The sequence below is a fragment of the Festucalex cinctus genome, chromosome 21 (assembly GCF_051991245.1).
Source record: "Festucalex cinctus isolate MCC-2025b chromosome 21, RoL_Fcin_1.0, whole genome shotgun sequence".
NCBI classification, from domain to species: Eukaryota; Metazoa; Chordata; class Actinopteri; order Syngnathiformes; family Syngnathidae; genus Festucalex; species Festucalex cinctus.
The window spans coordinates 17758785-17786284 of NC_135431.1; the positions used below are offsets into that span (position 1 = coordinate 17758785).

The 27500-nt window shown below is 40.4% G+C and overlaps 3 protein-coding genes across 9 annotated transcripts in view; 2 read left to right on the forward strand and 1 right to left on the reverse strand.

Moving 5' to 3' along the window:
* Positions 1-1319, reverse strand: part of nbas (NBAS subunit of NRZ tethering complex) — a 155593-nt gene extending 154274 nt beyond the window's left edge. For all 3 annotated transcript variants that reach the window (XM_077510416.1, XM_077510415.1, XM_077510414.1), the window contains exons 1-3: positions 1183-1319; positions 731-785; positions 546-582 (exon numbers count right to left, since the gene is read on the reverse strand). In XM_077510416.1, coding sequence (XP_077366542.1) covers positions 546-582; positions 731-785; positions 1183-1275 — 185 coding nt within the window. In that variant the 5' untranslated portion in view covers positions 1276-1319. The remainder of the gene's footprint in view (positions 1-545; positions 583-730; positions 786-1182) is intronic.
* A 170-nt stretch (positions 1320-1489) lies between these two features.
* Positions 1490-9792, forward strand: ddx1 (DEAD (Asp-Glu-Ala-Asp) box helicase 1). Its single transcript, XM_077510417.1, has 26 exons — positions 1490-1595; positions 1683-1734; positions 1817-1880; positions 2001-2030; positions 2124-2220; positions 2296-2343; positions 2431-2514; positions 2614-2697; positions 2808-2884; positions 2973-3045; positions 3477-3553; positions 3636-3750; positions 3826-3964; positions 4100-4160; positions 4232-4330; positions 4430-4519; positions 4599-4787; positions 4898-4949; positions 5024-5170; positions 5291-5382; positions 5459-5531; positions 5767-5839; positions 5930-5972; positions 8983-9078; positions 9175-9295; positions 9422-9792. Exons 1-26 carry the CDS (start codon positions 1580-1582, stop codon positions 9550-9552), a joined length of 2223 nt encoding a protein of 740 aa, XP_077366543.1. The 5' UTR covers positions 1490-1579; the 3' UTR covers positions 9553-9792.
* A 519-nt stretch (positions 9793-10311) lies between these two features.
* Positions 10312-27500, forward strand: part of itsn2a (intersectin 2a) — a 34610-nt gene continuing 17421 nt past the window's right edge. For 3 of the 5 annotated variants that reach the window (XM_077509834.1, XM_077509835.1, XM_077509836.1), the window contains exons 1-12: positions 10312-10445; positions 14733-14787; positions 21031-21126; positions 21201-21264; positions 21510-21679; positions 21895-22095; positions 23838-23937; positions 25239-25387; positions 25497-25560; positions 25724-25861; positions 25958-26064; positions 26161-26423. In XM_077509834.1, the coding sequence (XP_077365960.1) occupies positions 14781-14787; positions 21031-21126; positions 21201-21264; positions 21510-21679; positions 21895-22095; positions 23838-23937; positions 25239-25387; positions 25497-25560; positions 25724-25861; positions 25958-26064; positions 26161-26423 (1359 nt within the window). In that variant the 5' untranslated portion in view covers positions 10312-10445; positions 14733-14780. The remainder of the gene's footprint in view (positions 10446-14732; positions 14788-21030; positions 21127-21200; positions 21265-21509; positions 21680-21894; positions 22096-23837; positions 23938-25238; positions 25388-25496; positions 25561-25723; positions 25862-25957; positions 26065-26160; positions 26424-27500) is intronic. The other 2 variants (XM_077509838.1, XM_077509837.1) reach the window with 2 other exon arrangements.

Here is a 27500-nt window from a genome sequence, read left to right on the forward strand (position 1 = left end):
AAAAAAATACATAATAATAATAATAATAATAATAATAATAATAATAATAATAAAATAAAATAAGAATTTACAACTCAACAAATAAGACAATGGTATCAATATGACAAAAATGGGATCCATATCGTACAGCATTGAACTTAGGATTTGTCAGCAATAACATCACATTGAAACATTGAAAAGAAACATCTCTTTATTAGACAGCACTCAGAAAATGGCTACCTCCACCCCAAGGCAACATGTCTTTAGTTATCGTCCAAAAAAATTACACAAAGACTTCTTGTTTCAAGATTAATGTCATAATTGCAAGAGAAAGTAGTACAAGTTTGAGCGGGAAAAAAATAGCGTATTTTCACAATAGTTGTATATTATACAGGATGTTAAGGATGATTTGTTAAGGAAAATGTTAATTAATTTCAAGATGAAATTGTCTATATTTTTTAAGAAAAAAAAAGTATGTTTTCAAGAAAAGTCACATTTTTTATTAAAATGTTTTACATTTTCAATATACGTAGAACATTAAATGTGTTTATTTATATCTAACTCACCTGTACCACAAGTAGTGCAGGATAAGGCGGAATGGGCCTGGGAAGAAATGCCGCCATTATCACACATTGTTTTCATAACATAAAACTTTAACTACACTGCGTACAAAGCAAGTCAATACGCAATACCCAATTATGAATTTGTGTGAATATAAAGCGAACCAAACCTCAACAAAAAGTTGTCTTACCTGTAACTGCTTTTGCTACAAGAGAGGTGTTGTGTTCCTTGTTGCCTCCTCGTTGCTTAAAAAAAATAAAATAAAATACAGTGGGCATATTTAATGGGCATTGTTGTGTTTTGATGTCATTTTAAAGCAAATTTATAGAATTTTGTGTTTTAAAGGGTATTTGCACAAGTTAAATGCACTTGAGTGTTTCATTACGTCACACTGAGAGGACATCTCACAATTAAAAGGTTAACAATCGAAAGAGTGTTCTACGACCAAATGACGAGAAGTAATTTTGAACAAAATAAACAAGATTAGTAGACATCAATTTATAGAATGTAGACTACGTGGCTCCGCATTGGCTTGAGCCCTACGTCACTATTTCACGTTGCAGCGCCTTTTCTCAAGTCAGGTCGGCACAAATGTGAGAATAGGAAGGCTGGGGCACAAACTGGAAATGTCAGCCGACTAACCTGAGTGTCCGTCTCCGGAGGCCATTCGTTAATAACGAGCAAATCGTATAAAATGTTCTCATCTTCGCCTTCGACGAAGCTATCTTCCGCCATGTTGACTGGTGATCACAGCTGTCAAATCAACTCTACGGCAAGTCGTGAGGGAAGTAACAATAAATGCATTTAATATGCTGTTCGCTATAGTTTAAAATTTTTTTAAAAAGTAAAAAAAAAAATATATATATTTGAAATAATTGTTTTTCCTCGCGTATTTGTTCCATAAATATACAGCATTATGTCACTTCGGAAAATTACACAGAACTAACATGATAGCCGCGTTTCCTCACGATCCGCTAAAAAGGGTGCACCCGATGTTCAGTGGCGTACACGTTACATCCGGCAGGTTCTAATCGCAATCATGGCAGCATTTTCTGGTGAGTTTCACTTCAAACGTGACTGCACGATGAATGTAACGTGTTTTGTTGACGTACTTTATTTTGAATTATCGTTGTGTCGAGTAGAAATGGGCGTTATGTCCGAAATCGCGCAAGCTGTGGAGGAAATGGACTGGCTGTAAGTCATTTGTCAACGTAGCACATTGCTGTGTATCAAATTATTAGCGAATGTGTTTTGTATTGCCATTATTTCATACCAGGCTTCCTACTGACATCCAAGCTGAATCCATTCCATTGATTCTTGGTGGAGGAGATGTCCTAATGGTGAGCTTGTAAATATTTATCAGTGGTGGGTCGTGCATTTGTGAGCTAAACATTTAGCAGCAGTGCAACAAGGATCAAATTAGTCATCTTTTTTTTTTTTCTTTTTTTTTTTCCCTGAAGGCAGCAGAAACTGGCAGCGGTAAAACAGGAGTGAGTATTTAGCAAATTGTTTATTAAAATGGACCTTCACATATAATGTAAAATGTTGCATTAAGTGTATGATGAATGTATTTTTTTCGTCAGGCCTTCAGCATTCCTGTAATCCAGATTGTGCACGAAACGCTTACCGACCAGCAGCAGGGCAAGAAAGGCAGAGCCAACATCAAAACGGGTGGAGCTGGTGAGCAACTTTATTACTTAAGGGGACTTATCATTGAAAATTGACTTATATGGCTTGATATGGTCTCTTTGTTAGTCTTCAACAATTGGCAGATGAACCCTTACGACCGAAGCGCTGCATTTGGTAAGAAGAGCAAGAGGGAACACACACTCACAAATGTTCAATGTTGGAATGCTTATTAACTTCTCACTATTTGTTTCTTCATTTCAGCAATTGGTGCAGACGGACTTTGCTGCCAGAGCCGAGAGTTTAAGGAATGGCACGGCTCTCGCTCCACCAAGGGTGTTACCAAAGGTGAGGCAGTGCAGTGCATCCTCCGAGGTTAAAAGTAAGATGTTCCAGGAAGGTAAAAGTATTTTACTATGTATATAACGTGTGCGCTTGTGTAAACAGGGAAGTACTACTACGAGGTCACGTGCCACGACCAAGGGCTGTGCCGCATCGGTTGGTCCACCAGCCAGGCAGCTCTCGACTTGGGCAAGCTTCTTTTTGTTGTACACAACTCAAAATTACAATTTCAATTTGTTTTGCCTGACTTTCTTTCTTTCTTTCTTTCTTTCTTTCTTTCTTTCTTTCTTTCTCCGTAGGAACTGACAAGTACGGGTTTGGTTTTGGCGGAACCGGGAAGAAATCCAACAACAAGCAATTTGACAGCTATGGCGAGGTCAAATACAAAACTTGCATTCAGTGGGTTTGTGTTACACGCAGTTATTAGTTTTATTTAATTTAATTTTATTTTTTGTCCTTTACAGGAGTTCACCATGCATGACACGATTGGATGCTACCTTGACCAGGACAAGGGCCAGATTTCTTTTTCCAAAAACGGTCTTATTATTATTATTATTATTATTATTATGTACTGTACACTTACGGGCCACATCATTAGGTACATATGTACAATATGACAATAAGGAAAATAGCTTTCTCTCTTTGAAGATGCAATTTTGATGGTTGAACAATGTGAGTTGAGAATTTTGGGACTTTCCAGAAAAATGACGATTTAAGACATTTTGCCAGCGATATGTTAACAATACTTGACCAATTCAAACTGTTCCAACTTGACACTGTTCACTTCATTCCAATTTATCCATTCATTCAATTCACTTTTCTAATTGGAATTTATATTTTGGCTTCACAACTTAGTGTACCTAATGCTGTGTCTGGTACGTTTTTTGTTTTTGTTTTTTTTAATAATGTAAAAGGACTCATAAATAAAGTACTACTTTTATATTGTGTGTTTGTTTAAAATCAACCAGGTAATGATCTGGGTTTGGCTTTCGAGATTCCTCAAAATCTCAGGAATCAGCCCTTCTTTGCCTCCTGTGTGCTCAAGGTATTGCTTTAACACATTTAATGTAGGTAATGATAATTAACCATCAAATCACAGTATTCATTTGTTATTTTTTATTTGCCAGAACGCGGAGCTGAAGTTCAACTTTGGCGGGGAGGACTTCAAGCATTCGCCCAAGAGCGGCTTTGTCGCCTTGGATCAGGCGCCAGATGGTCACATGGCCAAGTCTTCACAGACAGGTTAGAAGAACTGTCCAAAAAAAAAGCTCTCTGCTCAACCGTGAACGTCACAGTGAGTTTTGCTTGTTTTGGCAGGGAGCGCCAAGGTGAGTCAGGCGAAAGGGTCCAGCAACGCCCCCAAAGCGCTGATCATCGAACCGTCCAAGGAACTCGCCGAGCAGACCCTCAACAACGTTACGCAATTCAAGAAATACGTAGTTGACCCCAAGCTCAGGTACCACGCAAAACCTTTGTGCTTATTTTCTATGTCGCTGCTTTTCCCGGAAGTGCAATGCAAGCAGCTTGCCAACAGATGGCACCGATGCTCCATCACAAATGTGGATTTTGAGGTTTGTGTGGCAATGTGCAGGGAGCTGCTGGTGATAGGCGGCGTGGCTGCCAAGGAGCAAATGTCGGCTCTGGAGCAAGGCGTATGTGCAAATTCAGTCGTCGTGCATTTCCTGTTGATGTCTTTTCAAATTGGTGTCCACTTCCTCCTTAGGTGGACATTGTGGTGGGGACCCCCGGTAGACTGGACGACCTCATATCCACCGGGAAGCTCAGCCTGTCCCAAGTCCGCTTTCTGGTCCTTGACGAATGTGTACGGATGACCCAGAATCCATTTTGGAGATTTTTTTGTTTTTTTTTTGTTTTACAGCTCAGGGGCAATGGTCCGTGACGCTTGTCTTGTTGTCTCCAGGACGGCCTCCTGACAGCGGGCTACACAGACTTCATCAACAGAATCCATAATCAGATCCCTCAAGTGACGTCTGATGGAAAACGGCTGCAGGTATTGAGAGGGGAAGGGGGGTCCTCTGGGTTAAGTATTCACAATTTTGTTTTTCACTATCACGAGTCCTTGCGTGCAGGTGATCGTGTGCTCGGCCACGCTGCACTCTTTCGACGTGAAGAAGCTGTCGGAGCGCATCATGCACTTCCCCACATGGGTGGACCTAAAGGGCGAAGACTCGGTGCCCGAGACGGTGCACCACGTGGTCGTGCCTGTCAACCCCAAAACCGACCGTCTCTGGGAGCGTTTGGGAAAGGGCCACATCCGGGTCAGTCGGGGGTATTTGGAGTTGTATGTTTGCATGTCTACATGTTTATTGTTTCCATTTCCACAGCAGCCCGTTTGATGTAATGGAGTTTTTTTGTGTGTGTGTGCTAGACTGATGAAGTCCATGCCGAAGATAACACCAGACCAGGAGGCAACTCAGCAGGTGGGTTTCGGAACCTGTCCACCTAAGCACACCACCCCTTACACGTGTTTATGTCTCCATTTTGTGTCTTCCAGAAATGTGGTCTGAGGCTATCAAGGTGCTGAAAGGCGAGTATACGGTGAGGGCCATCAAAGAGCACAAAATGGACCAGGCCATCATCTTCTGCCGCACCAAGATAGACTGTGACAACATGGAGCAATACTTCATCCAGCAGGGAGGAGGTAACAAATTACAATTGGCAAGATATTCGTGGCTTGGCTTTTTTTTTTTTTTTTTTTTTTTTTTTTTTTTTTTTTTTTTTTTTTTTTTTTTATATTTGTAACTGGGTCACTTCCTATCAGGTCCAAACAGTAAAAACCACCAGTTTTCCTGCGTGTGTCTCCATGGTGATCGCAAGCCCCAAGAGAGGAAGAACAACTTGGATCGCTTCAAGGTAAAAGATAAACATGCAAAATAGGCGTCCAGTTTTGTTGCCGTTGCCTGAGATTTGAAGTAAATCTTGTCCTCAGAGAAAGGAAGTGAGGCTTCTGATCTGCACAGATGTTGCCGCCAGAGGAATTGACATCCGAGGCGTTCCCTACGGTAGCACCAATGCAGACGCACTGTACATAGACACCATTTAGTCTTTTTTTTTTTTTTTTTTTTTTTTTTAGTTTTTTTAATTGGATTTATTTTTTTTATTTTTTTTTTATTTTTTTTTTATTTTTTTTGGATTTTGTATTTGTTTTTTATTTTATTATTTTGTTTTTTGTTCTAAACCCCATTTGTGTCCATTTACTGCTGGGTTTATATCCAAACTGCACTTTTATTTCGGCAGTGATTAACGTCACGCTACCAGATGAGAAGCAGAACTACGTCCACCGTATCGGCAGAGTGGGTCGAGCAGAGAGGTGAGGCGTTTTAACGGATGGGATATATGTTTATTATCACATGTATCTTCAAAGTTATAGAGCAGTCGTGTTTCCTTTTTAAACATACAGAATGGGGTTGGCCATCTCATTGGTTGCCATGGAGAAAGAGAAGGTAAAGATTTGTCCATTTTTTCTTTCTCTTTCTTTACTGCCACCACAGGCCATTAAGGCAGCAGTTGTGCGTTAAATGCACACGTATAAAAATAGTCTATGTAGTAGTGGTGTTAAAAAAAAAAAATCGATTCGGCAATATATCGCGATACTACAGCACGCAATTCTCGAATCGATTCAATAGGCAGCCGAATCAATTTTTTTTAAACATCCATTTTTGATGAAAAAATATTCAACAAAACATTAACTTTCACACCTTAAGCATGGAAGAATGTTATACTAATGGAACATTAAGCCTTAATATTTTATTTCAATGCTGTTCTGTCACAATGTGGGGTTGTTGGAGGGAAGACCCAAATGCAGGGGGCAACAAAAACAGGTCAAGGCAGGGATGCAAGTAAAAAAAAAAAAAAAAGGGGTTTAATTAACAAAAAGGCAAACGAGGTACTCTGTGACTAAAACAACAAGGTCGAAAACAAACAAGGCATGGCATGGATAACAGGGACAGGAACATGAACAGGCACAATGACTCCACAAGAACCGAACGGAAAACAGGTGACTAAATACACACAGGCTAATTGACAATGACTAGACACAGCTGGGCAAGACACAAGTGGCAAGGGAAGCTGATTGGTGGATACACTGGGAAGGGAAGACACACTCAGGTGGACGTGGTTTGACATAACGGGACAAGGAACACATGACAAACAACCAAAAACACCAAAGGAAAACAAAATCCCACCCCCCACAAAACCAAAACATGACAGAACCCTTCCAGACGTCCCACCAACATAAAAAGTCCAAAAACAAGGATGGGCGGAAGGGGGCACGGAGGTGGGATCACGGCCCACCCATCCGTCCCAGACAAAAGGCAGTTCAGGAGGGCGTCCATGACGCCAGGCGAGAGTCCCGTTCAGGAGGGCGTCCGCGAAGCCCGGCGAGAGGTGAAGGCAGCTGCAGGGCTTGCGCCGCCGGGACTTTGGGCGGCGCCTGGCGAGGTTCCGGGACTTTGGGCGGCGCCTGGCGAGGTTCCGGGACTTTGGGCGGCGCCTGGCGAGGTTCCGGGACTTTGGGCGGCGCCTGGCGAGGTTCCGGGACTTTGGGCGGCGCCTGGCGAGGTTCCGGGACTTTGGGCGGCGCCTGGCGAGGTTCCGGGACTTTGGGCGGCGCCTGGCGAGGTTCAGGGGCGAGAGGCTGCAGCAGGCGAGGTTCAGGGGCGAGAGGCTGCAGCAGGCGAGGTTCAGGGGCGAGAGGCTGCAGCAGCCGAGGTTCAGGGGCGAGAGGCTGCAGCAGGCGAGGTTCAGGGGCGAGAGGCTGCAGCAGGCGAGGTTCAGGGGCGAGAGGCTGCAGCAGGCGAGGTTCAGGGGCTTGAGGCTGCAGCAGACGAGGTTCGGGGGCTTGAGGCTGCAGCAGACGAGGTTCGGGGGCTTGAGGCTGCAGCAGACGAGGTTCGGGGGCTTGAGGCTGCAGCAGACGAGGTTCGGGGGCTTGAGGCTGCAGCAGACGAGGTTCGGGGGCTTGAGGCTGCAGCAGACGAGGTTCGGGGGCGAGAGGCTTGTCTGACCAGTCACTCCAGACGCCACGGACCAAAGCCAGTGCTTCCTTTAGCCCGGCAATGGCTCGTTCACAGGCTTCAAGCCCCTCCTTCTCCCAGGGCTCCCATTCGGACATTGCCCCCCCTGGGTCCAGTTCTGGTGGAGTCATTCTGTCACGATGTGGGGGTGTTGGAGGGAGGACCCAAATGCAGGGGGCAACAAAAACAGGTCAAGGCAGGGATGCAAGTAAAAAAAAAAAAGGGGTTTAATTAACAAAAAGGCAAACGAGGTACTCTGTGACTAAAACAACAAGGTCGAAAACAAACACAAGGCATGGCATGGATAACAGGGACAGGAACATGAACAGGCACAATGACAAGAACCGAACGGAAAACAGGTGACTTAATACACACAGGCTAATTGACCATGACTAGACACAGCTGGGCAAGACACAAGTGGCAAGGGAAGCTGATTGGTGGATACACTGGGAGGGGAAGACACACTCAGGTGGACGTGGTTTGACATAACGGGACAAGGGAAGAGACAAGGAACACATGACAAACAACCAAAAACACCAAAGGAAAACAAAATCCCACCCCCCACAAAACCAAAACATGACACTAACATGAAAAAGGTTACAACCTGTTTGTTAAATACAGTGACTCACAGTTATAACACTGAAGTTTGAGATCAATAAATAATAAATTTTCATACAAATCTTACAGTGTACATTTACAAGTTTACTGAATGGTATTTTCTAAATTTGAGTAAAAAAATCGCAACAATCGACTTGTAAATTCATATTGGGATTAATCAGTATTGAATCGAATCGTGACCTATGAATCGTCAGGTACGAGGCAATTCAGACCCCTACTATGTAGACTGAGTTTTTTTTTATTTTTATTTTTATTTTTTTTCTGCAGCCCGTTCAGACAGAATATAGTCAAATTCAAATAGTTATGATATAGTAGTATGTAGTAAGCCCCCCCCCCTTTTTTTTTTTTTTAAATCTGTCCTCCACTATTTGCTGTTTTATGCTCTGTCAAACACAAACAAGAGGGTGCCAAATCTGTCAATATAAAAAAATGTATATCTTTGTGTCTAGGAAATAAGTTGAAGTGAGAGAAGGATCCAATTAGAGAGGCCAAAGATGAGCCTAATAGAAAAGTAGTGCTTTGGCACCATCCTGTCGCCTACAGGCAATTAGAAATGTCTATCCACACAATAGGAAGACAGAATTACAGTAATTCTTTAAATAACCCTTTTCTTGTTCAAGTTTCTACTGCTTTAGGCAGCACTTGGAATATTCCACTACGCTTTTTTTATGTTCTAAATGATACTGAGCCGGATTGGTTTTTGATCCTGTATACATTCAGTTTCAGTTTCTTTGGTAGCCCATTTAGGCATCAGTTTTCTTCAACATTTTCTATTTATTATTCTTTTGGGAATGGACTACATATATTTGTGGTGACACAGGTGTGGTACCACGTCTGCGCAAACCGAGGCAGAGGCTGCTACAACACCCGGCTCAAGCAGGACGGAGGCTGCACCATCTGGTACAACGAGAAAGAGGTGACCGATGCCCTCGCAATGCCTCGCATTCAGGAATCCATTGCTTGTTGTTATGTTTTGGCTGATACATTTTTTATTATTTATTTTTTTTCGCAGCTTCTGTCAGAAATCGAGGAGCACCTAAAGTGCACCATCACCCAGTGCGAGCCTGACATCAAGGTACCCGTGGACGACTTTGACGGGAAGGTCACTTACGGCCAACGCAGGACACTGGGAGGTAACGCGTTTTATGGATCCAAACTGTGGACAACAGAAAAGAATTACAATTTCATGGAACAAATATTGGAATTTCAGTTTGCTGTTAATGTCGTATTTACCACCGCCGCTGCTTTGTGGTGCTTAGGTGGCAACTACAAGGGTCACGTGGACATGCTGGCCCCGACGGTGCAAGAGTTGGCCAACCTGGAGAGAGAGGCCCAGACGTCCTTTCTCCATCTTGGGTACCTGCCCAACCAACTCTTCAGAGCCTTCTGAATGCAGCTCGGCCGCAGCTACCGAATCCGCTCACCATCCAGCTGCAGCACTTAGGAGTGTTTTCTGTGTCCAAGCCTGTATTGTGCAGTTATCACAAAGAACACCATTATTAAAGAAAATCGTTTTTTTATTTAAATATAATTTGGCTACGTCAGGTGGACTACCTTAATGTGAGCAATTGCCTGCAGAAGCATATTGATGCCTGTGTTTTCTTTTCTGAAATAAACTGGTGGGCACACAGTGGGGAGTCATTACTTGTATTGCACGTGTGTCAAGATCCGGTCCTCGAGGGCCTGAATCCTGCATGTTTTTGAGGTTTCGCTACTGCAACACACCAGATTCAATTATCAGGCTCCTGCGGAGCTTGCTGATGAACTTAAATATGAATCAGCTGTGTTGAACATGGGAAAACCTCGAAAAGATGTAGGACGCTCGTGCTCGAGCGCTGGACTTTGACACTACTGATGTATTGAATTACAATAATATGCTCGTAAAAATGTTCAGCAAAGAGCTACAGTCGTCTAAACTTACTTTTATACATTCAATAGTTTATTTTTTTTAAACACTTAAATGCGTCACCTTTAATATTTATTTAAAAAAGATATTCACTCTTGTGACTGACTCAACCTCATCCACTCAACTTACCGAGCTTTTGTTTCGGAACCTAGCTTCCACGTCTTCCGGTTTCGAAACCACGTTGAAAATCCCAGGCGGAACTTGACCGGGAAATGATGTGTGGCTTTAGCTCTCGGGCTCCGCCCCCTTCCAGTCGGCCGCCGCACACACGCTCGCTCGGTCCCGCCCTCCTCGCTTCCTTTCCTCCTTCCTCTTCCACTAGCCAAATTGCCCTCCTGTGGATGTCTTGACTACCAGCCGCTGTTCCTCCGCAACAGGTAAATAACCCGTTAGCAGGCCTACACAAACCGCTTTTAATTAAATGTATTTGTTCTTAATTGAAGTGATTGGCGAAAGACAGGTTGGCGTGTTCAAGGTGTGTACTCGCACACACACGTATCTTCTTTTTTTCCAGGCGTCTGAAGCCTGCTACTTTTCATTTGCCTTTTTTTTTTTTTTTTTTTTAAACAAATGCTGTCTTTGTTTGTTTGAGACAAACAGCAGCCAGCCTTCGAGCTTCATTCTCAAGTCAATAAATATTGGTGGGCCTCTCTTTCCCTTCTGCTTGTGCAAGGAAATGCCACAACATTAAGTACACCTGATCATGACAGTCGGTACTGTCACAAAAAATACCATGTAATTGGTGGCGGTGACACTGATTTTAAACTATTTTAATAAGTTAACTAGTTGAGTTGTTGAAGCTAGTGGTTATATGTAAAAACTGACATTTGACAAAATGAAAGGAAGAAATCCATTAACCCCAAAAAAACAAAACATAGATTAATGCACTTTATTTGCTTAAGCGGAAAAAAAAGATAAAATAAAATAAATCATGGACGGCCACATCTGGCCTTGAGTTTGGCACCTATGCCCACTGCCCAGTGATTGCCAAGTGTGCCGTGAGGGATCATATTATCTTTGTTCATCTTTTTATGCCAGCAACAGGCAGAACTGAGTGTTTTGCTATGAGATGGAAGAATTACAATGAATCAATCACAATTAGTAGTACAATGTTGCCATTCGTATTTCATACAACAAAAGAAGTCACACTTCATTGTGAGTGTTTCAGATTTTTGTTTAATTAAAAGGTCAATTTCAGTGTAAAGTGAAACAACTTCAGCATTATTATTTCAGTATTCATGTTTGGTGGTGTGCCGTGAAGTAAAATGTCTACATCGGTCTCCTTGCTGTTTTTGTCACATTTGCTCACAAACTCTTTGTAATATAGACATCGCCTTACGCAATGCGTTATTGATTTATTTTACTGCAGAGCTAGTACACTTTTTGCAATAAAAAAAAAAAAAAAGTGATGTGACATTAATTGCATGTGTGTTGTTCATAGATGGCCCAAAAGGAGGTTGTATATTGATTTACACCTGCAGCAGCACAACAGGGGGAAGGTGAATATGAGTGTGAAATAGTACACACACAAACACTGGCGTCTTTCTTCCCAGTGGCTTGGCAAAAGCTTCCTGTGCTCGAACAGGATGGCCCTTCTATGCAAAGTGTGTGTTCTGGACACGTTCTCTCTCACACGCGCACAGCGCTGCGCACAGGGTGATGCATTGATGTGCACAAACGAGCGCAGGTGTCAATCAGCATGCAGGGCGAGTCCGAGCGTCTAACTTGCAGTTGAGCAAACGTGGCTTCATGCGACTTTTTCCATCGAAGTGAAAATTTGAAAATTAGAATTTTAAATGTTTCCTGTCAAGTTGACGAGTGTTGTTTTGATACCAGAAGATTCGAGAGAGAGAAAAGGAAAGAGGAGAGGCCGCACTAGTGTATTTGACACCGCTCTCTAACAACACACCTCGGGGCACTAAAGTATTTGTCAACCAGGGTGGATACGATTGCTTTGTTTGCACAAGAGCATAGAAAGTACAGCGCAGTTGGTATACCTTGACTTGCAAGTTTGATTTTGTTCCCTGACCAAACTTGCTATTCTAATTTCCTCCTACCAAAATTCAAATTTGCCCAGTGAAATGAAGCGAAATGCCAGTAATATGTTCCTGCTACCCCATGACAAACTATAAAGTAACAAAAACAAGACTGAGAAAAGCCTTCTAATAGTAAAAAAAACAAAACATTTATTTACAGATATCGTGGCACATATGTTTCTACTAGGAGTGTGTGTGACGATATCTTGATATCGCGATAAATAGTGATACTTTGTCTCCTGCCTACGCCAAGTTCAATATTTGTAGTTAATATACAGTAGGAGCGTAACGATATATCGATATCGTGATTCTTTGTCTCCTGATAGATTATCGATACGCCTACGCAAGTATCGCAATATTTGTAGTTAATATTCAGCTACAATAACTGCTCCATTGTTCATGACTTATTGAGCAATTACTTGGTGGACCACTAGGGGGAGTGCTTCATAAGAGTGACGAGGAAATGGACGCAAGTCTTCAGGCGAAGAAGACTCATGAGCTTAGTTTTATTATTTATTTTTTATTTATATATGTTTATATTTATATATTATATATTATATTTCTACATATTATTATTATTATGATTTTTTTTGTTTTTGTTATCTATTGATTATTATTATTATTATTATTATTATTATTATTATTATTAGTTTTATCGTAGATTATCGTGGATTTACCTGACCGATATATATCGATAATCGCATTATCGTCATATCGTGAGATAATCGTTATTGTGAGCCTTGTACTGCATATCGTATCATATCGTATCATATCGTGCGGTACCCAGAGGTTCCCACCCCTAATATACAGGAGTGGATAATATTCCAAAAAAAAACACACACAGATTTGTCATTATATAAAGTGAGGCGTCTTTGCCGCTGGCCATACCCAACGCTTCCAAGTGCGAAATATGAATGCTTAACATGATATGGTTAATCTCTGCTAAAGCAATTACTATTCCAAAACCTGATCCGAAAAGTATAGGCACAAACGTCAAAGTAGTATGCTATGTGTATTTTCTCGTAAGTTTTTTTTTCTTGCAAATCTGCCACTTTTATAAAGTTACAAATTTGCCACTTTGTAAACTCACAAATGAGCCACTTTATAAAGTTGCAAATTTCCGAGTTTTTTTTTTTTTTTTCACACAAACTTGCCAGGTTCTAAAGTCGCAAATTTGCGACTTGTAAAATGGCAAATTTGCCATTTTTTTCCCCCCTTGAAATATTAACCCTCCACTAAACACTAAACATGTATGTATGTATGTATGTATGTATTTATATATATATATATATATATATATATATATATATATATACTAGGGGTGTTAAAAAAATCGGCACCTATATTCGGCAATATATCGCGATACTACATCGCGCAATTCTCGAATCGATTCAATCGATTTTTTTATTTATTTTTTATTTTATTTTTTTTATTTTTTTTATTTTTTTTAAGAGCTCAGAATTGTTCATTCGGTAGTCTTACCGATTCAACGTCTTATCATCATTGCCTTTTTTTTTGTGTGTGTGTGTGTGTGAATCGATTTTTAAACTTCCATTTTTAATGGAAAAATATTCAACAAAACGTCTGACTTCGGGTTAGGATTCACACCTTGAGCATGGAAGAATGTTATATGAACGGGACATTAAGCCTTAATATTTTATTTTAATGCTGTTCAAACATGAAACAGATTACAACCTCTATAAGACTGAAATTTCAGATAAATAAATAATACATTTTCATATAAATCTTACACTCTACAAGCTTACTGATTAGTATTTTCTAAATTTGAATGAAAAAAAATCGCAACAATCGACTTATAAATTCGCATCGGGATTAATCGATATCGAATCGAATCGTGACCTGTGAATCGTGATACGAATCGAATCGTCAGGTACTAGGCAATTCACACCCCTAATATATACACTTAAAACATTACAAAAAAAAATGTATTTACACGTTATTGGGGGCAAATTAGTTAAATAAATGGCTGTGAATTGGTGTACTGTATTGGGGCACGCTTGAATTTTACTGTTCGTAAATCCATCTGAGATGTAGTAATCAATAATCAATAGCAAAAAGATTTGATCATGACGGCCCTATTTTCCATCTTGCGTGAAAGGTGGCTGTAATCGAATTCTGATCCACTTTTTGTATTGTAGCGTGTTAGCAATGCAAGCGTGAATATCTACGGGAAAAAATCTTTCATGTTGATCCCGAGCCGAGCGACGAGGCCGAGATGGATGTCGACATCCGTGCATAAGTCGTAAACGTCAGCGGGGAAATCAAGACAGACTGCTTGTACGCTCGGGCTGCCGCGTGCTATCGGACACGAGACAAAGACGTACGCCGCCTCCCTCCAGAGCCTCCTTTTTCCTTCTTGTTTTTTTTTTGTTTTTTTGTTTTTTTTTGTTTTTTTTGTTAAACACATCCTCCTGCCTCCTAAATCCCTCCCGAGCATGTGAAACGCACACGCTTTCAGTCTACTCACTCAGTCATGTTGCCTTCTCTCTCTCTCTCTCTCTCTCTCTCTCTCTCTCTCTCTCTCTCTCGCTCTCTCGCTCTCTCGCTCTCTCGCTCTCTCGCTCTCTCTCTCTCTCTCTCTCTCTCTCTCTCGCTCTCTCTCTGCAGATGTCTGCGAGCTAGCCAGCCGTGCGGAGGACACCTCCACCTGCAGCCATGAACGGTAAGAAAGCAGTGGTTGGACTTGAAGGTGGACAAACGGATCAAGTGTAATGTTTACAAAACTGATTTTGGATTGCATATTTTTGAAGATGCATATTTCGTCGCTGTCGGGCAGAATCCTTACGTCTCCAAAATTACTACTTTCCAAACACCTTTATATTTTGCGTACCAACATTAACACAACATCATCCCAAAACCGTGTTAAATTGCCAATTAAAAAATATTGCAGTCAATAAAAATAAGCGGTGATAAAGCTAATCCCCCTGCTAACCAAAGCATTACATTTTGAAAAATCATACGACTGATAATGGATCCATTTTAAAAAAGTGTTCAGGGAAAAAGGAAAGAAAACAGGGAACTAATTATTTAAATTTTCATAGATGCTTCTGACCCTGGGAACTCTCTGCGCCTTCTTTGTTTGAAATTAAAACTAAGATAAGTAAAATTTTAATTCTTGAGATATTTAGAAATTAAAAAAAAAACTTTATTAGCTGTAACAAACAATACTGCCCCTGCAACATTCCTGAATTTTTTGTTAGATTTGTAAAACAAAGATGTCAATTGACTAGAGATTGTAAGGGATTTAAAAAAAAAAATATTTTACAAAGTCTAAAAACGTTAAATAATACATATAAATAACATATGCTTTTAAAAAAAAAAAAAAAAAATGCTGGAGTTTGTATTTTTCAAATTTTTGATGCCAATATTTTCCCTTTTTAGTGAAAATGAATTAGGGATGCAACGATAACAACAATATCTTGATATTGCGATATTAAAACTGCCACAATATATCGTCATCATGTCACGATATTAAAAGCAGCACATCTGTTAAAAAAGTCAGGTTGATTTCCATTTGTGCTGTTCTAGCACCCTCTGGTGGCTAGTTTATTAGTGCAGTTTAATTTTCATAAGGCATGTTTTGGCCCTTCTATGTTTAAAATCCATACTAATGGTCAGATGAAGGGGCACGTAATACGCTTGTGACCGAACAATATGTGGAGAAACTCAATGTGGTCTTGCATTAGCAAGAAAGTGCCTCAGTATTAAGTGTTATTAGATATTTTAGGAGGTTTATATGCATTGATGTTATGTACAAAAGCACAATGGAATTTTCTTGTAGTATGAGCTCATTTCTTTACAATATTGTGACAATTTTTTGTATCGCCAACCTCCCCGCAACATCGTTGGAATTATCGTATCGTGACCTTCATATCCTGATATCGTATCATGACATCCGATGTTTGTATATCGTTACATCCCTAAAATGAATATCAACTCCAAATATCGGTTATCGGCATCCTTGGCTACTAATAATCGGTACCTGTATCAGCCCTGAAAAAAAACATCGGTCTAGCTCGAGAAAAAATACAAATTTGACCATATTTGGACATACAAGGCTTCAGCCTGACAGTGATGGTAGGCAGCAAGTATGTTGAGATCAAAGAAAGCAATGTTGGCGATGCTGCTATGATGTCAAGTCATTAGCAGGTTTCGATGAAAAAGCAGGTAGAAATCGTTTGTGTCCCTGGGTGAGGCGCTCCGTCATGTAAACAGTCATGAAAGCAAGCAGGTGGTTTCTCCCCCCGAGGGTAGGCAGGCAAGCTGAGGATGATCTGCGGAGCTTTGAATGAACACAGCACCAAGACAACAAAGGGAAGCGTTGCCGTCAATTGTAATTCCGCACGGGCTTCTCTGCTGTGTTGTATTTCTTCTATATTAGCAGGAGGACCCGTGTGGTTTCGAGAGCTGTTTGGTATGCGCCGTTGTGGGAGTGAGTGCAAGTGCAGCTTGCGGGCCTCATAGTCAAGTATCAGGAAGCGGTGTTTATCTTTTTGATTGACATGGCAAAACTCCGGCCTCAGCCGTTGGTCAAGGTCGGGCCACCGGCATGTTGTAGTGTGCAGCATTTCTGTCCAAGAGAGGTGGCGTAAATGTCGTTTGATTGGGTGGAAGATTAAGAATGATATCATATGGTTGTTCCGGACATACAGTGGGGCCTCTGTTTCTGTGAAAAATCCATTCCAGAAACTCTTGACTCTAAATCCATTTTGTAAATAAAAAATCTAAAGCAATATTTCCCACAGGAAATAATGTAAACCCAACTAAACTGTCCATGGCAATCACAAATATTAACAAAAAATACATTTTATAGAGTGACAACAATAGTTTTGCATAACTAAAACTGTGAAATTTAAATGACTAATAAGTGGATAAATTAACTTTTTTTTTATACTGCGACTGGCTGGCAATCAGTTCAGGGTGCACCGCGCCTACTGCCCAAAGCCAGCTGATATAGGCTCCAACACCCCCGCGACCCTTGTGAGGAGTAAGCGGTCAAGAAATAGAATGGATGGATATATATATATATATATATATATATATATATATATATATATATATATATATATTTATATATATATATATATATATATATATATATATATATACACACACACACACAATATTATATAACATAATATATATATATATATATATATATATATATATATATATATATATATATATATATATATATATATATATACACACACACAATATAATATAACATAATATATATATATATATATATATATATATATATATATATATATATTGTTATTTTTTTACTTTGATTTTGTTAAGAAATGTCCTTAACTGTTACAGGAAATTAAATTACTGGACAAGTATAAATTTTATTGTTATTTAAAATAATTAAAATAATAATAATAATAAATAACACGAAGATTACAAATTAATTAGTAAAAGCAATCAGCCTACTATACTTAATGCATTCCTCTTTCTTGCACAAACAATTGCAATAAAAACAAGATCAAAATAATACCATTTTTTAAAATGAAATGTAAAAAAAAATTTAAAAAAGCACACACATTTAATCAATTCCATCCATTTTTCGAACCATTAATCCTTCATTGTGAAAATAAATAATAATAATTTTGGATTTAAAAAAATTAAATAATGAAAAAACAAAATTAATTAAAATTAACTAATTCAAACCCAAAAATGTGCAAACACGTTTTTTAATACAAATCCTTCACTCCCAAAAATGTATTTACACGTTTTTTTTGTTTTTTTTTTTATGTAAGAGCATAGCGTGTAGAGCAAGGTTTTGATGCAGCTTCTGACATGAAGAGGTGACTTAAATCATCCATCCATCCATCCATCCATTTTCTTGACCGCTTATTCCTCACAAGGGTCACGGGGGCTGCTGGCGCCTATCTCAGCTGGCTCTGGGCAGTAGGCGGGGGACACCCTGGACTGGTTGCCAACCAATCGCAGGGCACACAGAGACGAACAACCATCCACACTCACACGCACACCTAGGGACAATTCGGAGCGCCCAATTAACCTGCCATGCATGTCTTTGGAATGTGGGTGGAGACCGGAGTACCCGGAGAAGACCCACGCGGGCACGGGGAGAACATGCAAACTCCACCCAGGAAGGTCCGAGCCTGGACTCGAACCGGAGACCTCAGAACTGGGAAGCGGACGTGCTAACCACTCGACTACCGTGCCGCCCTGACTTAAATCAATGGTAGTTATTACACAAAACGGCCAGGAGGTCGCAGCAAAGTATAAGAGATCAGTAGGGCCATGTTGCAACAAGCTCTTTTTGGCAGTGTTTTCACCAGGAATGTGAATATTGATGAAACTTAGCTATATTCTAATGCTAGTGACTGCAAAACTTGAACATACGAAAAGAAGAGACTCTGATTTTCTTTTGGTAGGTTCCATGTTTTTATAGCAATAGAACACAATATTCTGTGGGCTTTGCAAAATCAGTCAATCTTTGCCAAGAGCAGAGGGAGTTGCTTTAATGAAAATGGCTGGGAGTGAATGAGTTAAGCAAAAATAGGCAACAAACAAAACCAAAATGAATCCTACCAAACATTTGCACTTTCCGTTTTAGACTCACTGCAACGTTTAACTCTCTTGGCTGCTGACTAGCATTGAACGCCACCTGCTGGTATGGAGGCTTTTTGCAATTGTCGCTTTCATTCAAACTGAACCTCAAAAGCTGACCCCCGACTGAGCTGCACTTATCTTCCCTTCCAGCAACGCAGTGCGCGTCCGTAAGCTCCCCAACGGTGTCGAGCTTGTCGGAATCGAACCGTCGGCGCGTTAAGGAGCTTTGTCGCGTCCCATTTCCAGTCCCTGCGGGACTGTGCCAAATCCTACACGCCGAGCGGAGTAGTTACACCCACTAGCGCCAGATTAATTACCTTTAGGTTTTGCTGACAATGCCAGAAAGTGGGTCAGGCTGTGGGAAGAGACGTACCTGCACAGGTGTTTAGCATGGGGATGTGGGGCAGAGTGAGCGGATTAAATTGGGAAAGCAGCTGAATGCGTCAAACGCACCTTCTTTGGTGACAGCAACCCTGCTGGCTGCTGTTGGTTTTTGCTCCTCTCCATTTAGAACACTTTGCTGATCCAGTTTCATCCCGAGGCAACATCCAGGGGACTTCGGTGCGCGGGTATGTGTGTGCGCCAGGCTTGCACAGATCGGATGTTTTCGTTAGGTTGAGGGAAGTTCCGTCACAAGCAGGCTGGCATTTCCTGAAGTAAATGAACCAATGAGTCAGAATACTGAAAGGCTTAAAAGACAAGTCTTCCCATTATCATCATTCTCAAGATGTTACAGTGCAATAAAGTCATATCACTCCAACTTAGTAAATAAATGGCATGCTGGTTTCAGCATTTGCTTACGCCATGTTATAACCTACAGTAATGTAGTTTTAATTCTTTCTGTGGCCAAGATTTTATTAATTTATTGTATTTTTAATTAATTTCTCCATGGAAAGGAAATAAAATTAAATAAAATTGATTAATTGAGATAATCATATTTAACTCATTCACTGCCAGTCATTATAGAAAATTTTTACATTTCCAATACCCACGTGATATTCCATTCAATAATTATATATAAACCGAATCTACCAAATAACAGAATAGACTCCCTACTTTTTGTCCCGTCCCGTTCTTTTATAATTGACAGCAGAAAAATGTCGGTTTGCCAAAATCCAGCCATTTCTCCCATGGACTCTGAAACTGTGTTTATTTCCTATAAAATGGGGCAATGATGTCATCTACCGGTGGTTGGGCATCAGTAAAGTTGTTTCCAAGTTTGATATTTACAGTGGAGCATGCTCAGATTCGCCCCCATTTAGCACCGCTCTAAAAAATACAATTGACAAGTATACTTGTCAAAGGCAGTGAATGAGTTTAATGTATCTAACAAAACTATTTTCACTCACTATTGAGTGAGGCGGAGCTTTAAAAGACTTTTCAAACAGTGTTTGTTCTCAAGCTGTTTTCAACACGTTAAATTGGTTAAAGATGAGGATAGACCAATAGTATAATTTGTGGGGAAAAAATATGATATTGACCATATTTGGACATAAGAGGTTTCCACTTGACAGTGACAATGTTTGAATTTTTCTTTCTTTAAAAAAAATATTAAAATAATATAACTTTACACTTCTGTGCTATTTAATCATATTTTAAGAGACTTGTATTAAATATGCAGCTAAGTTATAGTGGTACAATTATTAGTATTAATTTTTCATCCTAACAATGAAAAGTTATTGTTGGCTGGGGAGAAATCAGATGCGTAGGCTGCAATATCCCTTATTTGAATATTAATAAGAAAGATATTTGCATATGTGTGACGCGTCAGTTTGCGGATGAAAAGTGATTGATGAATCCATTGAGACAACTCCATTCATCATCCGCAACAATAATGTCCAGCCACTCAATTTTCCTCAGAAGAAAAAAAAAACAACAACTCGGCTGCTTTCAGAAATGGCTGTCGCATCGTGTTATGATTGGACCGACTCCCTTGTGATTAAATGATTGATATCTCCATCTTTTCCACGTTTTACGACTCAGCTGCATATTTAATGACCACCCCGAAAAACTGCCTTGAGTTATGCAGCAGGAGTGAAAGCAGCTGACTGTGGAGTTTTATGCATTAATCATTGGCAAGAAGAGAGAGTCGCTGCAAGGAAGGACGTCTGCTCGTTCGGGAGGCAAATTTTGCACACCAAGCAGAAATTCGTCCCCAAACTTTTTGGAACTTGTAGTGCACAAGGTGAAAATTACAGTGGCGCTCTGGTCCACATCTATGGCCAAAATGACATATGAAAGTGGGGATTTTTTATTTATTTTTTTATTTTTTTAACTGTCCTTCATTTCTTTTATTTGTCATTTATCTTGTTGTCTGCAGGTGGATCCAGCACGGCGTGGTCCATCTCTCCGGAGGAGCGGGGGAAGTACGACAAGCAGTTTGACAGCTTGGCCCCCATCCTGGGCTACGTCTCAGGTATATCAGACAAACGTCCACTTTGGCCACTCCTCCCAGAATATTCCGTCACTTTTTTAACCTCCTGTCCACAGGCGAACAAGCCCGAGGATTCTTCCTGCAGTCGGGCCTGCCGCCGGCCGTCTTGGCCGAGATCTGGTGAGTCGGCGTCCTCACAACCACACAATCGCTGCCCATTGTTTGGCTACGTTGGTTGCTTCGCTTCAACTTCCTGTTTTGTTCTTACTTCCTGACCCACCTAACAACTGCTGTGTATGTTAGTTACACCAGGGGATTGGGGATCACTGTTTGTCCGCAGATTATGGATGTCAGATGTGCATGTCTTGAAGATGGATCAACTGAATTCCCGCCAGCACTTGAATGAATTGCGACGTGTCTTTCAGGAACCTGGCCGACATGGACGGCGACGGCAAGATGGACCGGCAGGAGTTCTCCATCGCCATGAAGCTCATTAAACTGAAGCTCCAGGGCCGGAATTTACCCGCCGCGCTGCCGATGGGCTTGAAGCAGCTTCCGCTCGCTAATGTCCCCGCCCCGTCGTCGGCCCGCTTCGGTAAAAATAAAACAAAACAAAAAAAAGGAGTGCGACGATCCATGATAAATGATGGTCTAATTTCCTAAATCTCACATCTTAGATTCCCATGGAATTTTTCTAACCTCTTTGAAGCTCCAGTCGCACTCCTTTTTGATGCTTGCAAATAAATGTGTCCCACTTTTCATCCAAAACTGACCCTCCATCCTAACCCACTTTCCACGTCCTCCTTGCAGGGATGGGCTCTTTGCCGAACCTCTCGTTTGGCATGCCGCCGTCCATGTCCGCCATGTCCATCCTAACCCCCATCCCCGCTAACCCCCCCGTGCGACCAGCGCCGCCCATGATGACGCTGCCTCTCGTCACCCCGCTGGGAAACGTCGGCTTTCCCCGCTGCCACCTGCACTTCCTCACCCCTGCGCCTCCCATGGCTGCAGGTCGGTTATGCACGGGGAGCCATTTGGAGCAATTAAATGCATCACTTTTACTGCAAGTTTGGTACACTCAACTCAAACAGTTGGGTCAAAACTAACCCAATTATAGATTTAAAAAAAAAAAAAAATGGACTGACCCACTTATGTATTGGGTTTTTACAAAATGACCGTTTTTTTTTTCGTTTGTTTTTTTTTAACAACCCAGAAAGTTGTGTCAAATTGACCCAAGTAGACAATATGACACAATTTTCTGGGTTGTTTTATACGAAATGACCCAATTTTTTTGGTCAAGTAGAGGATTGGGGGGGGTGTAAAGCAACCCATAACGTTGGATCAAATTGACCTAAGTATTCGATCTGGCCCATCTTTCCTGTTTGTTTTAGAAAAAAATGACCCAATTTTTGGTTAAATTAATTGCTGCTATATAAATAAAGATGACTTCACTTGACTTGACTTGACCCAAGTTGAGGATCTGACACAACTTTATTTATTTATTTATTTATTTATTTATTTATTTATTATGTTTTGTTTTGTTTTTCAAAAACAACCCAGAAAGTTTGATCAAATTGACCTAAGTAGACGACCCATCTTTCTGGGTTGTTTTAAACAAAATGACCCATTTTTTAGTCAAATTAAGAGAATCTGGCCCGACTTTCTTATTTTTCTTTCTTGCAAACCAATCCAGAAAGTTGGATCAAATTGACCCAAGTAGACGATCAGATCCATCTTTCTGGACTGTTTTACATAAAATGACCCAATTTTTGACCCAAAGTTGGGTCAAATTAACCCAAGTAGAGGATATGACCAAACTGTAGGGTTTGTTTTATTCAGATTGACCCTTTTTCATGCGGAAAAAAAAAACCTGCAAAATTCAAATTGACCCAATTTCTGACTCAAAGTTGAGTCAAATTGACCGACGTAGAGGATCGTTCCGTTTTTGGGTTATTTTTGATCCATCTGTTTTTAGTGTGTAGATTCATACCTAAGGACAGTTTCGAGTCTTCAATTAACTTCAGCATGTTTTGGGAATGTGAAGCCTACATCTTAATTTTCTTGCATCCATCGCCTCATCATCCTTTGGCTGCACCCCTTCATCTGGTTGTCTTGTGTTAAAGTCACATTCCAGAGTGTCAAATGAGTGATCTAATGACTTGCTGGTCGCACATCCCTCATCTTGCAGTGAGTGCAATAACGGCGACTGTATCGAGTCAAGCAGATAAAAGTTCAAGGCTATTAATGACTCACGTGCTTTACAGGTTGCTTACATAAGAAAACACAGGTGCTGTTTGCTAGTTTTTCCCCCGTAGTCTGAAAGTCAGCCTGAAGCCAACCTCCACCATGGCTGAGCAATTCTAAATAAATTGTGGGGACAATTTTGCCGGGGTGTTGTGTGGCTTAACAAGTTTAGAACAGACAGATCGACAGCATTGTAGATCATTATAACATTGTACTGCGACAATAAGAGTTTATTTTTTTATGGAATTATGAAACATTTGAATGATGTAGAAAATAAAAATCAATTTAAATTATTAGACTGTTCATTTAATCACTTCAACAAATGAACAATGTTGGAAAAAGTTGAGTTTCCCAAATAAAAATCTCTTTCACTCAAAGTTGTAAATAATTTGGGGGCTTAACTTGATTACTGTATTTTGTCCTTAAAAATTCCTGAATTACTGCTATTTGCTGAAATTGTAACCAAAGATGTGTACCAGTTTCATACTCCTGGTGTTGTTTTTTTGCAGGCCTTCCTCTCTCTGGTTTTTCCTCTCCGCTGACGTTTTCTCCACCCGGAAGCCGTGGCATGTCTCAGGCCAACTCTCTGGTGGACCTTGGATCCAGCAGGTGAGCCTGCAAAAGAATGTCGCGTTAATCTCTAACCATATAAAACGTGCAGGGGAAGAAGAAGAGGGGGGGGGAATAAATAAAATAAAATAGTCTTGAGCTGACAATTGATTGAATGATGCGATAACTGGGCACAGCAGGAAGTATTTTTTTCCTAAATCAGATGACAGGGCAGGAAGTTCAGAGTGGCAAACGGAGCGGAACGGGAATTTTCCCGGTTTCCTTCTCCAACAAATTATAATACATTAACTGAAATTCCCATGTTCAGGACATTTAACATTCCAAGCTGATTTTGTTTACAATGAACTAGAAAGGAGGATTAGTAGGTGATCCTGCATGTTTTTTTTGTTTTGTTTTTTTTGTTTTGTTTTTTTTGTTTTTTTTAAACAAAGCACTGCACTATTGAGATGTAATATGGGCTAAACAAAGAGGTCAGCGGTAAGCTTTTTTGTGACAATAGTATCTGATATCCTTGATCCTCCCTGCTAGCTTTGTTAGCGTGCATGCGTCTGTTGGGAACATGTTGGGTCTTGTATCTGATTTCACGGTTTTGTATGCAGTTCCTCACCTCAGATGAAGATGTTCAAACAAGTGTCAGGAATGCGTGAATAACTCATTCATTCATCTTTGTATCATTCCTGATCGGCATGCACGGGTTTAATTACTACATAATCAGGCTTTTTCCAACCATTTACACCAATGTATGTTCATCAAGTAGGTTTTTTTTAATTGTATGTATTCCAAAAGCATTCTTGAGCATAGCAAAAAAATAAATAAACAAGTGGTTTTTTTTTTGTTTGTTTGTTTTTTATAGAGCAGCGCAGCTTTAAGTTGGCTGACTCCGCTTTTCAACCCACTGGCCACAAGTGTGATGGACAAGAATAATTTAACTTACAGGGCTCTAAACATGTTACTGGGTAATCTTTCAAAATATTTTCGGTATATACAGTATTGTCAGAAATTTTGCCTGGATGAAATGTATGCATTTGCACGTTTGGAATAATTACCACATGACTAGAGGTGTTTACATCCTGGTTACACCTTGAGAAGAAAATGACTTCCTCAACTCGTCCCAACATACATAAAACATACATTTTCACCTATGTGTCCATATCTTTTTCTTTTTTTTTCTTATTTTTATTATTGATTATTTAAAGGGCTGTCAACGACACCTGATTTTGATTTTTATATGTCTGGGGAAAAAAGTTTTGGGTTCTTGGAGAAGTCAATAGCCGAAGAGTTCTCATACCGTTCCCAACAGGCGTTGTGAATGTTTTTTTTTTGTTTTGTTTTTTTTTTAGTTCCAACTCTTCATCCACCACTTCACTGGCCAGCAACTCCCCCAAGACAACGATGGGGTCGGGTGATTGGGCCGTACCTCAAGCGTCCAGGCTCAAGTACCGGCAGCAGTTCAACACATTGGACAAGCTGATGAGCGGCTACTTGTCAGGTGCGGCTAAACTAACAAAATGGCTGCTTGACCGCTCAAGCAAGCAACGGCAATTTAAAAAAAAAAAAAAAAAAAAAAAAAAAGGGTGTTTTTATTTTGTGTTTTTCAGGACCTCAAGTGAGAAACGCACTGATTTCCTCCAACCTGACGCAAACTCAGCTGGCTACAATCTGGTAAGTTATTCATTTATTAGGCTACTTAGTGACTCTTCTGCTTTTGTGTATGATTTTGTTGTGTTTGGTTCCATTTTGTCATTTTTTTTGTCAGAATGAATTTCATGATTTAAAAAAAAAATAAAAATGACATTAACGCACCTTCTCTCTGGTGACTTTCCAGGAACCTGGCAGACGTGGACAAGGACGGCCAGCTAAGGGCCGACGAGTTCATCCTGGCGATGCATCTGGTAGACACGGCCAAGACGGGCCGCCCGCTACCACTCACCCTGCCACAAGACCTCATACCGCCTCCTATGAGGTACCCATCCACCAAAAAAAAAAAATTATGAAACTAAGACACTTATAAACAATTAACTACTTTTACTTGCTTACATTTTGTATCTGTCTCTTGCAGAGGAGGCCACAAGTGCAGTGAGCTTGTCAATGGCACCGGACCTTATGGTAGCCCCTCTTTAATTGACTCACTGGAGATAGAACCTATCCTGAAGAACAAGAGCAGTGGTATAGGATTCATCTACCATCACACCAGCAAAAGGCACGAGTGAAGTCACATGGTGACTAATCCCCGCAACCTTATTTCCTTATTATTTCCTTCAGTGTCCTTTGAGGACAAGCTGAAGGAGAACTTTGCACGGGGCAGCGCCGAGCTGGAGAAGCGAAGGCAGGCGCTGGAGGAGCAGCAGAGGAAGGAGCGAGAGCGCAGGGCCCGCGAGGAGAGGGAGGACAGGGAGCGGCATGAGAGGGAGGCCCGCGAAATGGAGCAGCGGCGGCGACTGGAGGAGGAGTGGCGCATGGAGAGGCAGCGCGAGGTGGAGCGGCAGCGTGAGGAAGAGAGGCTGAAGGAGATGGAGAGGAAGGAGGTGAGCGCCAGGCGACGTTTTCAACTGGTAGACCGCCACCGAGCATCCTGCAATTGTAATCGTGGTGGTGAAGCTATTTCCTATCACGGGCCATTTCAGTTTTTAGAAATAAATAAATTAAAAAAAAAATAATAATAATTGTTATTCTATACAGTGATTCCTTGACTTACAAGTAACATAACGTATGAGTATTTTCTAGTTATGAGATGCCGCGTGTTTTTTCCGGGGGGGGGGGGGGGGGGCTGACCACTTTTTAAATAACGTACTACTAATATATTAACTCATTGACTCCCTGACTCCCAGCCATTTTCACTGAAGCATCCCCCTTCGCTTCCGGCTGTTTTACTGGATTTTAACTGATTTTGCAAGGGCCGCAGAATATTCTGTTCTATTGCTCTAAAAACATGGAACCTACCAAAACAAATATTAGAGCCTCTTCTTTCATCAGGAAAAAAAAGTATATTTGTATGTTTCCATTTTGCAGCAATTAGCATTAGAATATAGCTAGGTTTCATCATTATTCACAAACCTGTTGAAAACACTAGTAAAAAGAGCTTGTTGCAATATGGCACTGGCTGATCCCTTATATTCTGCTGCCACCTGCTGGCCATTTTTTGTAATAACTACCAATGCTTCAAGCGACCTCTTCATGTCAGCAACTATATCAAAGCCTTCTGTATGCTCTAGCATTTATAAAAAAAAAAAAAAAAAGGATTAATACGTTTTTGGGAGTGCAAGGCAAAGTATTAACTAATATTTCATGACATCATACTATTAAATTTTAATTCTATTTATATTATTTAAATCAACTAAAAAAATTCATAATTTAAATGAGTTAAATTCAGTACATCTAAATAAAACAAATTAAACTAAGTAAATTTAAATTAAATTCGTAAATAAAATTTAATTGGACATTTACCAAAGTCATTAAAGAATATATTAATTATGTTCTATTTAAATTAATTTACCTTAAGTAAATTAAATCTGAGTAAATATAAATAAATCTTAAAAAATTAAATACCTTTTCAAGGTTTGAAATATTTTATTTTTCTTCGCGGATCAGTTTTGCTAATCACT